This window comes from Ambystoma mexicanum, chromosome 11 (assembly GCF_040938575.1).
Source record: "Ambystoma mexicanum isolate Mex_15411 chromosome 11, UKY_AmexF1_1, whole genome shotgun sequence".
In the NCBI taxonomy this organism is placed as follows: Eukaryota; Metazoa; Chordata; class Amphibia; order Caudata; family Ambystomatidae; genus Ambystoma; species Ambystoma mexicanum.
In genome coordinates, this window is record NC_090934.1 from 1373139854 (window position 1) to 1373153485 (window position 13632).

General features: G+C 47.1%; 1 protein-coding gene across 2 annotated transcripts in view; it reads left to right on the forward strand.

The window, feature by feature from the left end:
• The first annotated feature begins 2557 nt into the window (after positions 1-2557).
• The window catches only part of LOC138504450 (transient receptor potential cation channel subfamily M member 7-like), a 1624316-nt gene continuing 1613241 nt past the window's right edge, over positions 2558-13632 (forward strand). For both annotated transcript variants that reach the window (XM_069624957.1, XM_069624958.1), the window contains exon 1: positions 2558-2673. In XM_069624957.1, coding sequence (XP_069481058.1) covers positions 2635-2673 — 39 coding nt within the window. In that variant the 5' untranslated portion in view covers positions 2558-2634. The remainder of the gene's footprint in view (positions 2674-13632) is intronic.

Sequence of the window (13632 nt, forward strand, 5' to 3'; positions counted from 1 at the left end):
CAATCAGGTTTCGTAATAGGTGTGGGTAAGGCTTTAAAGGCTTTCGGCTAAACTACCTGACTGAAAAAGGAGGGCTTTGACGGATGCAATCCCCATCTATTTAGCGTTTATCGTCTTTGCAGTCACGTTTGACAGCATAGATAAGGCACATCTCTGGTCTAAATTCAAAAACTGGGGGTGGCCTATGGGTCTGCTGGACATGATTTTACAAATCTATTCAAACACTTCATTATACTTAAGGTTAAACCAACAAAGGAAATTATCAGAGAAAAAAAGACTGTCAGCAAAAGGGTTGAAGAAGGGGTGTATACTTGCCCCTGCTTTGTTTAATGTATATGTCTCCGACTTAAATGAAGTTATGTCCGCTGCCAGGGCTTACACCCCTAGATTGATCGGTCAGGAGATCCATTAGTTACTTTATGCTGATAACTTAGACCTGATTGATAAGACCCCAATAGGGTTTCAAAAGTCTGCGTGCTTTTGAAAAGTATGACAGCAAAAATAACCTTAAGATAAACGCAGCCAAATCAAATATAATAATAATTATAATAATACCTGCTCGCCATAAAAGGGAAGTGAAATTTAATTGTGTGTGGCTGGGTCTGTACTGTCAAGAATAGATGTTTATCGATATCTGGGTTTCAGTTACAATAATTATGTAAAAGAGAAGAAAAATGCCGAGGCTTTACGCACAAAGGATTAGTCATTAGCCGTCCAAGGGATCCTGAATTTAAACAAATATGGGAAATGTATAATTTTCCCAGTACTTAAATTCTACAAACTAAAAGTAGTGCCCATTGTAACATACAGTTCTGAAATGTACATCTCCAACTCAAAAATGAATTGGAATTTGCTTGAAGGCCTGTGTGGGGCCTTCCTAAAAGCACTACAATTCAGTTTATCCGGTATGAACTGGGGTTGTTATGCTTGAAAGTCATGATGCGTTGGAAAAAGTTGGCTTTCTTGAGGAAACGCCTAACGGCTGATGACAGCCGTTCTCTCGATTCTAGCTAAAACCTAAATTTTAAATTCAAATAAAGATGAATTGTTATAATTCTGGAAAGAAGATTGTTTTCAGATAATTAGAGACCTTAGGGTTGCTCGTAAAACCTGCCCATAGGCGGCGGTTTACTGGCAACCCAGTAACACCTTTACCGCCACCTGATATCCCGGTGCCACTATGATATTACAAGTGGCGGCCGTAAAGATACCCTTTTCCATAAATCCCCATTTCCATGGGGTCCCTTAGGACTCCATGTAAATGGGGTCATTGAAGCACCGGCACCATTGCTAACGTTGCAACCATGCCGGTATGGGCCTGAAAACCCTGGAGTCTCTATGCCTTGAATGTATAAAACGGGCTGCTCAAGCTATTTGCAGCCTCTGTGCCCTGAATGCATGAGCTGCCTGCAGCCTCTATGCCCCTGCCCCCCCCCCCATGCAAGCTAACAGCTTAAAAAAAACGGGCTGGCCAGGCTATCTGCAGCCTCTATGCCCTGAATGCATAAAACGGGCTGGCCAGGCTATCTGCAGCCTCTATGCCCTGAATGCATAAAACGGGCTGGCCAGGCTATCTGCAGCCTCTATGCCCTGAATGCATAAAACGGGCTGGCCAGGCTATCTGCAGCCTCTATGCCCTGAAGGCATAAAACGGGCTGGTCAGGCTATCTGCAGTCTCTATGCCTTCAATGCATAAAATGGGTAGGCCAGGCTGTCTGCAGCCTCTACGCCCTGAATTCATACAAAGGGCTGGCCAGGCTATCTGCAGCCTCTATGCCCTGAATTCATACAAAGGGCTGGCCAGGCTGTCTGCAGCCTGCTGTCTGCAGCCTCTATGCCCTGAATGCATACAAAGGGCTGGCCAGGCTGTCTGCAGCCTCTATGCCCTGAATTCATACAAAGGGCTGGCCAGGCTGTCTGCAGCCTCTATGCCCTGAATTCATACAAAGGGCTGGCCAGGCTGTCTGCAGCCTCTATGCCCTGAATTCATACAAAGGGCTGGCCAGGCTGTCTGCAGCCTCTATGCCCTGAATTCATACAAAGGGCTGGCCAGGCTGTCTGCAGCCTCTATGCCCTGAATTCATACAAAGGGCTGGCCAGGCTATCTGCAGCCTCTATGCCCTGAATGCATACAAAGGGCTGGCCAGGCTATCTGCAGCCTCTATGCCCTGAATGCATAAAACGGGCTGGTCAGGCTATCTGCAGCCTCTATGCCCTGAATGCATAAAACGGGCTGGTCAGGCTATCTGCTATGACCTGAATGCATGAGTTGTCTATACTCCCCCTCACCTCAGAATGCACGACTGATGCAGTCTCTTTGCGCCCTTCCTCCTCCCGCGTGCAATGAATGTACTGGCTATCTGCACCGCCTGTGACCCCTCCTGAATGCATGACTTGTCTGTAGCCTCTTTACCCCATATTGAATGAATGCCCTCTCCCCGCCCTGGGGACGGGCTGGTGACTCGCATTCCTCGGGCTAGGGTAGGGTTTCACAGGTCTCGTCCCTGCGGTGCCTGGGAGGCGAGTGTGCTGCGTCACAAGACACCTGCGGCAGCTGCCTCAGTCCTCAGCCGGGACTCGAGCAGCGCACCTGGGAGCAGCAGCACTGATAGCCCGGTTTCCCGCCAGCCCCCGATGGCCGAGAGACCCGCATTAGCCTCCGCCTGGACAATGGTAGGAGGGGGAGGGCACGGGGAATTCCCGGGGCGCAGCCGCTCCGCGAGGGGGTTCACGAGCACAGGTGCCTACTCTGCATGGACTCTGAGGCGAGTTGTAGGTGAGGAGTGCAGCGGGGAGGGAGGCTAAAAGGCCTCTAGGCACAGATATGGTGAGGCGGGATGGGCGCTATATATAGGCGAAGTGGGAGAACGTGTACATAGAAGGGAAAGGAGTCCAAAATATGGGTGTTAGCCTTTTGATTTTCGCTATGGGGGAGACATTCCCAGAAAGAGTGAAGGACGCGAGACATTTTACACCAGGAATTGGGGGGGAAAAAAGCATTTCATAGGATCTACAAGCATGTGTAGACATAAAACATCTCAGTAACAGTCGCCTAACAAGCTGAGCTGCCTTGGCAGCATTCTGCTTTAGGAGCGCAGCCCACACACCGTTTTAGCCCGTCCACCCACCCCACCAGTAAAGGCTGAGGGGATGAACTAGCCGCGTTCCCGCTTTGAGGTGAGCAGCACTTGCTATTTTTTGCAAAATGCACGGTAACACTTGCCTAAGCCCAGCAGGAGGGGAGCGGAAGCCATGCCGCCCCTAGTGCCCAGTGATTTAGGAGAGCATGGCACCCAATCCCGGTTGGTGTTTGTTTGCAGAGTCTCCAGGGCAAAATGACGCTCCTGCCCCAGTTAGTCAAGGAGAACTGGGCGACTGTCCCGTTTTGCCCCCCGTGTTCTCCTCTATGGTCCCAAGGATCCCACTTCGGATAGGACGACGGTGAAACTAAAAGGTCTGGAGTGGGAATGCGCTATGTGCATAGCGAGAGAGGGTTTGTGAAGTGTCTTGAAGCACAGTGGGGAAATCTCATTCTTTACCGGTCCAGGGAATCTGGGGTTAAGGAAGGTTGGCAATTCGCTCAGGCTCTATCTGAATATGTACTGTGGAAGTCTAAAGGGCTGTGTTTGGGGGGTGATTGCGGGCACCGCCAAGTACAGAGTGCTGCGGTAGTCTGGAGAGATCGTGTGCAGTGGAACTAGCATAAGGGGATGATTGCATCGCATACAGTGGCGCTGGGTTCAGAGGGGATCTTTGCATAGAAAGAGCCTCGAAGAGAGCCTCACTGGGTTCTGTATGGGGCAGAGTGGAAGTGGTTCCTGGCTCTGCCAGGGCGGGTGTCTAATGAGCCTCTGTATATCACTTGAAGCGAGAATCGGTGTCGGGGCCTTTCACCCTTTTTAATTGACATGGGCCAACGCACCTTGGGGGTTTGGGGGACTTTGAGTATGCGGAGCTCTCGAGTTTGCCAATGCATGAGAAGGCAATATGGTTCTAGTTTTGCTTAGAGTTCTGGTATTTGTAGTTTTCCTAATTGTGAGTTATTTTTTTGCAATCCCTTTTAACCCCATCATAATTTAGCCGGTGTTTGCTAAACGTGTCCCACTGCTCCAACCACAAGACTGTCAGACTATAGTACACTGATGATCCCTAATAAGGGGGAAACCAGGAATGCCGTTTTCTGCAGTCTTGAGAAATGTCTATCTTCGGCAAGGCCCTGTAAGGCAAAGGCAATTTTATAGAGCAAAGGGCTTGCATTTGGGGTCATTTGCATACCCACAATGTCTTCATTTTTTTCTTCTGAACTGGACGCGAACTTCCATTGATGATTACTAGGTGGCGCAGTGACATGTGTGACTTGGTTCAAATGGACTGTTCTGCTTTCAAATGGGCAAAACAAACTACAACTCCCAGGTTTCAAAGGGAACAAAACAAGACTGGATGGCCTTCTCAGACATGTCTATGGGAAACTTGAGAGCACGGAGTCAGACGAAGACAACCGAATATCTTTTATTTTTGTAAAGCTCTCATTGCGTGTTTCACTTCCCGTTTGGTTGCCTTGCTTTCTTTTTTCTGGGTAATGGAGGACAGTACATGTGGCGCTTTATAATCTGCCCCGCCATTGCTTTATTTGCTAGGTTGCCCCATAATCCAGCACAAGTTAGTTGAGGGTCTGGACACCGTTTTTCTAATACATGTGCCTTTTGAAAATCTTAATCTGCTGCACTACAGTGCATCGCTGTTGTAGACATTTGGCGTGGATTTCCCCAGCCAAAGTCAAGGGAGCCCTCGGACATCATTTTGAAATGGCGGGACCCCATTCGTCTTCAGTCGACTCAGCTATGGCTCTCTTTTGGGGTTGAGGGGGCCTAGGCGGGTTCCGCTTCAGTGCACAGGAGGCGTGAGAGATGGGTAACCTGTAAATTGGGGTTCGATTGTGCTGTGTTCACATTTGAAGTGGCTAAAGGCATTGTGATGGCATATGTGTCAGGGTGCCGAGTATAATGATTGTGATATACTGGATGGGCTCTGTGGTTAGGGAGGGGAGACAAGTGGGCTCTGGTCACATTGAGGGACGAAAGTGAAGGCCTTTGCTCATAAAACGCACCCGTGGGTTCTTGTGGATTTTGGCATGTGATTATTCGTTGCATATGGAGGGTGGGAGAATGCATGCCAACATGCCTCATTTCGTTCAGGGAATACCAGTGCATTCGGGGAGTTGTAGTCCTGGGTTTATAATGGGGAATACAAGTCCCCGAATGCAAATTTAAACAAAGGACTGGACTCGCATTTCCTGAAGAGAATGGGGCATGTTGGCCTGTAGTGTACATGGGATACTTTAGTATAGGGAGGGTGAGATGTGGCGGTTTTGTGCATAGAGTGAGTGGTGTAGGGAGTGATTGAGTCTGAGGAGCACCTTGGAAGGCACTCGCTCCCTGTAACCACGAGCATAGCCTTCTACCTGTAACTAATACACTTTCTGCAACAGCGCCTCGATGCCCTTGTGCTGTAGTGCGCTTTACAAATCTAAATAAATAAATAGAATCTGTGTTGGGGGGGGGGGGGGGGGGTAGGGTGGATTCGGGTTGACGAGAACCTGGGGAATGTCTGTGCATGTACTGGGGTTAGAGGGTGCAGGGCAGTGTTATGGGGGTTGCTAAATACATGCCCATTCCATTCAGCAGACGCTTGTCCTGCCCTGTTTGTGTTCATTCTAGGGCAAGTAGTCCTGGGTTTATAAGGGGGGTTGGGGAGGGACTGTAGAACCACAAGTGTCAGAACGCAATGGGGGGAAAAACTGGATTAGACAGACATCTCCCGAGTGGAGCATGACGGCATGTTTGGCGGTTAATAACCCTGCCTCGAACTGGTATTGAAACTATCCGAGCTCTCAAGGTGTCCCATGTTATGGGCCTCACACCCCGTCCGGTTTTTATTTTTCCCATGGCATGCTGGTAATCGTAGTTCTACCTTCCTCGATTATAAATGCAGATCTGCAGTACCGGAACACAAAGTGAAAAAACGTCCGACTGGTGGGATGCTGGCTCCTGGTCTGGGACACGTTTGGAAGGAATTCTGAAGTACATTAGGCTGTGCTGGGTGTTCCCTCCCTGAGTCCCTCAGGCGGCTGAGCTGCTCCTCTACACCTCATAATTAAGGATTAGGAAGAGAAAATAGGGGTGGGGGGAGGGGAATGCAACAATGACTCAATGGTAACCTTCATAACTCATTGCCCTGCTCTTCCTCTTCACAGTATTTAGCCCACCCCTCCCTTCCCTGTCCTTAAGTAGGGGCACATCTTTGCCAGTAATGTTCCTATTATCAGTAAAATGGGTAAAAGGGGCAGTATTTACATGCTACAGGCATTGAGGGGGAGTGGTTTGAAAAGAAGGGATTTTTTTAGCAAAAGGGTAAGAACTGTAAATGGCAAAAGTAGGGCTCGGAGTAGTGAAGATTGCCTGCAAGCTATTGCACGTTACCAACATGAAATCTGGATGATCGATTGCCAGCTCTGATCCACATTGGCAGAGATTGCAGTTCCTCGAAGGCGCGTCCTTGCAATCGATGTGGTGAAGGTTTCTGAAAGGGGCACGTGAATAAATGCTCTCCAAATGGGACTTCCGCGTAGATATCGAGCCAATGATCGGGTGGTTCCTCGCATTCTTGAGCTGCTTCCCTCTCTCAGGATCTCAGGACCATCGGCTCCAGCCACAAGACCATACACAACGCTTGACGGTTCGGCAGTACATCTCTACTGGGCACAAATGACTCCCGAATATTCAGATTCGATTTAGATGTGTACCCTGTTATCGAAGATGCTTAATCATTTCGAAGTACCGTGATTCTAAGGTAAATCTAGGAAAAAGCAATGTAGGCAATTAAAGAAACTGGTTTCAGGGGCACATATCGGACTACAGTTTCATCTAGGCTGATAAGCTAAACAATCTGGGTACATTTAGAGAGGCATGGGAGCCCCTTAACCCGAGGACCAACATGGTTCAAATAACCTGTTCTATGGGGGTGCACCCCACCCAGAAGGGTCTACAACCACTCTTTAGCTGCAAGTCCTATTCGTCCACACGATTCCAAATGACCCCAGCAAACATCTTTGAAGTCCCATCCAATAGCGCCACATGGAGATGGCACAGATGTACTCCCTTTATTATAGAACGGAACAACAGCTCCCACCTTAACTCTGGAATACAGTTAGTCAGGAGGAGAGCATTGAACACCTGGACCAAGGAGGGTCCCCGTACTTCTGGTGTCGCCCGAAACAGATAGTTTGGGACACCCTCTGTCCCTGGGGTTTTAGAACCCGCAATACCTCCCCTAGAGTTACCGGGTCCACATGCCCATCTCTGGAATCTCGCATCTGTCGCACCTGTCCAGCACATTAGTGTCAAACAGATCACTATAATGTTTTACTCAGTCTCCCTCGGCTATATATACCACAGGGGTATGTAGAGGCCCTTTGTCCAGACCTTCCGTGTTCCTACACACAAAACCCCCAAAGGTTTTAAAATCCGACCTTTCTGCAGCTTCAAAGTGTTTCCCAGTTCTTCTCAGCAAGTTCCTGTGGTGCGAATTGTGCATTTAGAAGAATATTTGTTCAATAACATTGGTGGTCAAAACTACTTGCTGCACAGTGAAGCACCTCCAAACTGGCCCACTGTGAAAAACAAAAACGGTCCCACTTTGACAAAAAAAAAACAGTCCAACACTAGCCTGTTGGGCCTCTACTTCGGGCGTTGCACTGTTGGCCCATAGGGCAGGCGAGCCTGGGGGTGAGGTGCAGGAGGTGGTTTTTTCCCCCCTATTGTTTTGCTCCAGGCTGTGATGCACGCTCTGCTGTCGTCCAATGGCTGCCGAGCAGGCAGTGATTAAACGGGAATGGGGCCTCGAGGGTATGATACTGATGTGCCCCACAATCTTCCTAATAGATGCTAATGTTCTGGTGTTAACCCTACCACGACTGCACCTGCATTTCAAAGATGGCCTCGCATCACAGCCGCCCCCCCTGTTATATGCTTGTGCTGCTCCCCATGATACCAGTGCTCTTCCAGCTCCCCCACGCCACCTCGGGCACAGCAGGCGCTCGGCACTTGGACACATATAATACACAGGAGACCAGAAGTAGAGAGAAATAGGCTGTAATGCAAACGCACACCAGTGCATAGGAGGGCTGCATTCTGCTCTGCCCCCACACTCCCCAGGCCTGGCTCAAATTTATGTACAATGGAGTAGCTAAATATGTTCTCCATCCATAAACCAGCAAGTACAATGCACGTATCATAACAAACAGGTCATTTCGCAGAACAGGAGGAAGAAAGTACATTTCAAAACTGTAGGTTGCTTTCTGCGAAGCCTTGGGATTTGAGCCAGCAGCTTCCTCGCCGTGTACTTCTCAGGAGTGGCTCTTCGTGCCCAGCAGTATGAGGCATCACCACATTCCACAGCTCGGCTGTGCTATGCTCTGCGACATCGCTTGGCATGGGTGTTCAGCTGTTAGGCCAGTCTCTTAGCCAAGTCTATAGGCCAGTCCCTTTGCATCCGATGAATCTGAAAGAAACGAAAAGAAAGTGCAGAATCAGAAATGGTAACCCCCCTCCCCGCCCCCGCATCCCTTTTTATACATTCATGAAACCAAAAGGTAAACTAGACACTGCAAAAACTTTTCAGAGTTGTCCAACATTAAGTCGGACAATGCATAACACGCACCATGCCTGTTTCAAGCAATGATAAAAGCGCATCAATTTTTCTTGATAATATGCTTGCTATTCAAACTCTTTTATGCTGAGCCCCTTTGAGTGAAATAGACCACAGTTTGAAGATCACTGCTTTACAGACATCAGATCTTTTTTCCCGTGGCAAGGGCACCCCCCCCCCCGGCTCCTTACCATGTGTTCTATCACTCCCTCCCACTACCGTAATAATTAAAAAACTCATATGCAATTACACCAAGTAAGGAGTGCTACTCGCACCTGACCTGATCTTGGATTTGGAAATGTTGGACCAGCAGACTGCCCACATTCATTTCAATTGTTCTCTGCGCCATAACCTGCAAATACTTATACTCCAAAGTTCTCCAGAATGCAAAGAAAGAAGGCCTGATGTATCACACGCATTACACAGTGTGAGGGAATACACTTCTGCTTTATGAACACCGGACAGAATAACTGCAGTGGTGTCACTAGAAATCAGTGGCACTTCAAATAAGGGTCAACAGGCCAAACTTGTTTAAGTATACCTGTATCTTACCAAACTGGTTTAAAAAAAAGTGTTGTTAAGCAGGTTCAGAGTAGATTTAAGACAATAAAAGTTTTGTGTCCAGTTAATATACATTCTAAAAAGTAAATTCATGTTCAACAGTTGCAAAAATGCCCTCGTCTAGTGACTGCTGTGAGACAGGCATGGTATCAAGAGATGACAGACAGTTATTAAATTCAATACCAAAATCTTTATTAAGGATCAGGATGGTGTAACGCCTAACTTGCTCTATAACTGTGGTGGGAATTTCCCTTCCTACAGAAGACTAAGTGAAGTCTGTGTCTGCCAGTCCAAATCAAATCGGTCTGTGTCGAAACCTATGCTTGCCCTCACATCTAGAAATAAACGTGGTGCCAGGTCCTCCTTGGCCAACAAAATAGTGTTCAAAAGTAAAGTCTCTGCTGGTTTCAGCAAATGTTCTTTCACAAGTTCAATACAGTTCCAATAGCTGCTTATCTTGCCTAGGTTATGCCAAATCTTGAGGTTACCTTGCCCATATTCAATCTAGCACAGTTCACACAAAAGGGGGTCTTGAGGTTCCCTTCCCCATGACATTTCACAGGATTCCCTTCCCCAAGATTGCACTGTAGTACTCATGCGACTTGCACTTGCTTAATGTTCTTTGTAAGAAAACAATAGGTCAACTTGACATGCATTCTGGCTTTAGCATTCAATACACACTTCCCTGTGGCTCGTTCACTAAGTCTCGGGGTTCCCTTTCTGTGTTAAGATATTTAACTTAACTTGTACTGATTCTCAGTCTTTCAATGTTCAACAAATCAAGCTAATTCCAAATTAATGGTATGCTCCTATTTTCTTGATATTTCAGTTCAATTGCTTTTTACTGTTCGCTTCAGCAATCTCTTTGGTTTTTACCAATGGGGTTTTCCCGGTGTAGGGGCAGTTGTCGGACCACCCAGTCAACTCATCACAGGTCACGGAACCAGAAACCTTAGGCTTTTACCTAAGCTTTCTGTCTCTTCAAGTTTCAAGATATAGTCTATAGAAATCTCCTTCACTATCCTTTCACAACAAGGGGGTGCGTCCCAGCTCCTCTTGTCTAATCCAGTATTTTCAACACCCATTTTCTAGGTTTTATAACATTCACAAAGCCTTGTTTGTCAACATTTAGGGCTCCCTGGTCTAGGCGCAGTTGTCGGACCCACCCGGTCCACCCATCACAGGTCCCGCAACCAGGAGCCCTGTGCTTCTCCTTGACTCAATTTGTAATGCCTGTGATCTTCACATCAGTGAACTTCCAGATCTTGGCGCAGTTGTCAGACCATACGGTCCACCCATTACAGATCGCACAACCATAAGTTCCCCCTTGGTCTTGGGTAACACCTTCATAGCCTTTTCTGCTTCAGGCTTCCGAATTGAAACTTATATTCTCCTTAATTGCTGCAACACTCTTAAGTGTCAGTCTTTTGCTTTTCCCATACACTTGTCACATTGGTTTATCAATCTATTTGCTTTAGTTCTGCTGACGGCACCGCTTGCACCCGGTTTGACTTTCCTTGTCACTTTGTTTCCCAATGTTAGTTCAGTATTTCATACATCTTGATTTAGATTCACAAAGTACTTTTAATTTTGTTCGGTATCAATATTGTGTAAATTCCTTCAAATAGCACTTTTATTCAGTTAGGTCGGTACTCAGTATTTCATAATTTCATTCATGCAGCACTTTACGTTCAGTTGGTCATTCAATATAGTCCAGCTTCATTCATTTTCACGAACCGCTACTTGCCTGCGGTTCTCTGGGGAGCACTCCAGTGTTTGTATCCTCTTACCCTCACCAGCTCTTCGTGTCTCTACTGCAACAGTCCCTGCTGCTCCTGCTCACCTTCTTGATATCGGGGATGCAGACCGCTTCGTCTCTGCTTCTTTGCTGGACATTTTCCTGCACACGTCCGCCTCGAACGGCTGTGGATTGCAGCCGTTCTGCTTTTCAGTAGTGTGATGGCTCCCGCTGTCTGCCTTCCATTTCACAGTCCCCCGGTCCTGCACCCACCACGCGACTCACTCGCTCCGGGTCCTACAGGACCTCTGGGATTGTCGCCAGTCTCCCAACCCCCTGGTTTCTTTCCACCAAAGCAGTTCTCTCCCCCTATACTGTTTTGTTCTAAAGGGCCTCAGGTGTGTCTTGTTGGCTGGTATTGCCTGACCTTCACAAAAACAATTACTGGGACATGCCTGACTTTTAGTAGTAGATGTCTGTATGTCTCTCTTCTTCGTCCTAGTAATAGAGTGGTGTTTCACATAGGAAGTGTGTATTACTCCTAGTCTACTCTTCTTCATCGCAGTACTAGGTGGGGGGGGAGTAGGGAAGTATGGGTTGGGATTGTGTATAAAATGGGGTAACGGGTGCACACCAGTCCTTGAAGCAAAAGGAACTTTATACTTCGGGATCCAGCGGTGCTAGTTTCAGGAGTTTAGAGGTGATGGGGAGGAACTAAGGCCTTGGCACAAGGCCCCACTATATACAAGAAAGAAGACCCGCACCATTGTTTCCTTGGTTACTGACGCTGAACGACTAGCTGCACTACAGGAACGATCGCTCGATAAACTCAACAGCCTGTGGAAGACGAGCCCTGGCTTTTTCAGCGCGATATATCCAGACTACACGGACACCCATTCCCATGGTTACCCGTGCTGCGTTGCTATTTGGAATCACTGGATGAAGCGTTCCCCCAGTTCTCAAAGAAAATACAGATTGTCTTGTTTGCTGCTCTACGAGCTATGCGCTGAAGCATCTGCCATACTGCACCTTACTGTTTGCTAACGACAGCGCTTGCTGTAATGAGCAAATTAGCGGTGACTCAGAGATGTTTCCCGAACAAGTCCAATCATTTACAACAAGATTTTTGATTTTCTGTGCGATATATGGAATCCCATGCGTGCATTTAGATGGAAGAACTGCACCCGTTGGTGTGACATCTATCAACAGTCCTACTAGGCTTTTGAAGAAGAGGATTCACCTGGAAATGCTTCAGCCTTTGACATTGGACTAGTGGATGTGCTTTGCTAATTACTTTTTTAGAAATATCTCTTTATATGTATTCCTTATTTAAATGGCATACTGAAAGAGTGGATTGATGAAAACTTGTTTACTATTGTTCTAATTGAATCACTAACCGCCATAGAGGCGGATTTAGATAGTGTGCAGGGGACGGGAGGATTCCAACTTTGGATCCTTTTCCTTCTTTCTTGGGATTGTGTATAACCCATAAAGGCTGAGGCGGGGTAAGGTAGGTCAGTATTGGGAAAGGGGGGGGGTACCACGTGTCGCCCTCAGGTGCTCTCTCCCCAATACCCAATGACCCTCCATGCAGGTGACCCTCCCTCGCTTGTCCTTCCCCAGGGTCTGGATCCAAAAGCGATGGCCCTTCCCTGGACACCTGCATAGAAGATCCCTGGGGAGTAAATGTGAGGGCACCTCCAGGCTTCTCACACTGCATACTTTTAACTCAAGCAGACATCTCGCCCAGCAAAGATTTAAAAAATGTGGAGATAAAGGTAGTATTTAGCAGAAGAGAGATCACTTCCAGCTCTGCTTTAAACAATAGCAAGTCAAAAAGAGTCAGTTTAGCAGACGAGATATCACTTATACCTCAGTTTCAAATGATAGTCAAGGAACGTCTCTGTAACAGATACAATATCACCTACAGGCGATGAGTACAGGGGGGAAAGGAGGAAACTGCTCCTTTTGGTTCTTTAGCAATCATTGCAAGAATCTCACTTTTCCCCTGCAGAATTGTTTACAGTTTTCAGTTTCTGGCTAGGTGGCGGCTGGTGATTTTTAAAAAAAAACTTTTTATTGGAGGGGCATAAATATCTCCCTCAAATATACCAGAGTGGCCAAGTATAGCAAGGGAGCCACCACCAATTGATTGCCTCCCGACCCCAGGGAAATGTGTTCAAATAATGGCTTAAAATTGTGCCTTTTTTACGACACACTTTAAAATAAAATGGGGAAAAAAGCCAGTTTACAATTGGTGTAACTTATGAAAAAAATCCAATAGATGCAAGTCACTAACATGCACGGGGGCATTTCCCCAACATATGTTCATGATGCAGTTGCCCACAATATATGCCAGTATAAAAAAAGTAATCTTGGCTGCACCCATATATTTCCATACTAGCTGCACCAATATCTGCCAGCATTGCCATATAGGAACATACTCGTGTTGGCTTTGCAGATAATTCCAGTAAAGCTATTATAAGAAAGTGTGTCCACGCTTGTTCTGCCAATATATGACCATTTCCCCACGTAAGAACATACTCCAGTTGGCTCTACCATTAAAATGCCAAGCCACAGTATGAAGTCATATCGCAGCTGACACCCAAAATCTCATTCCCATCACT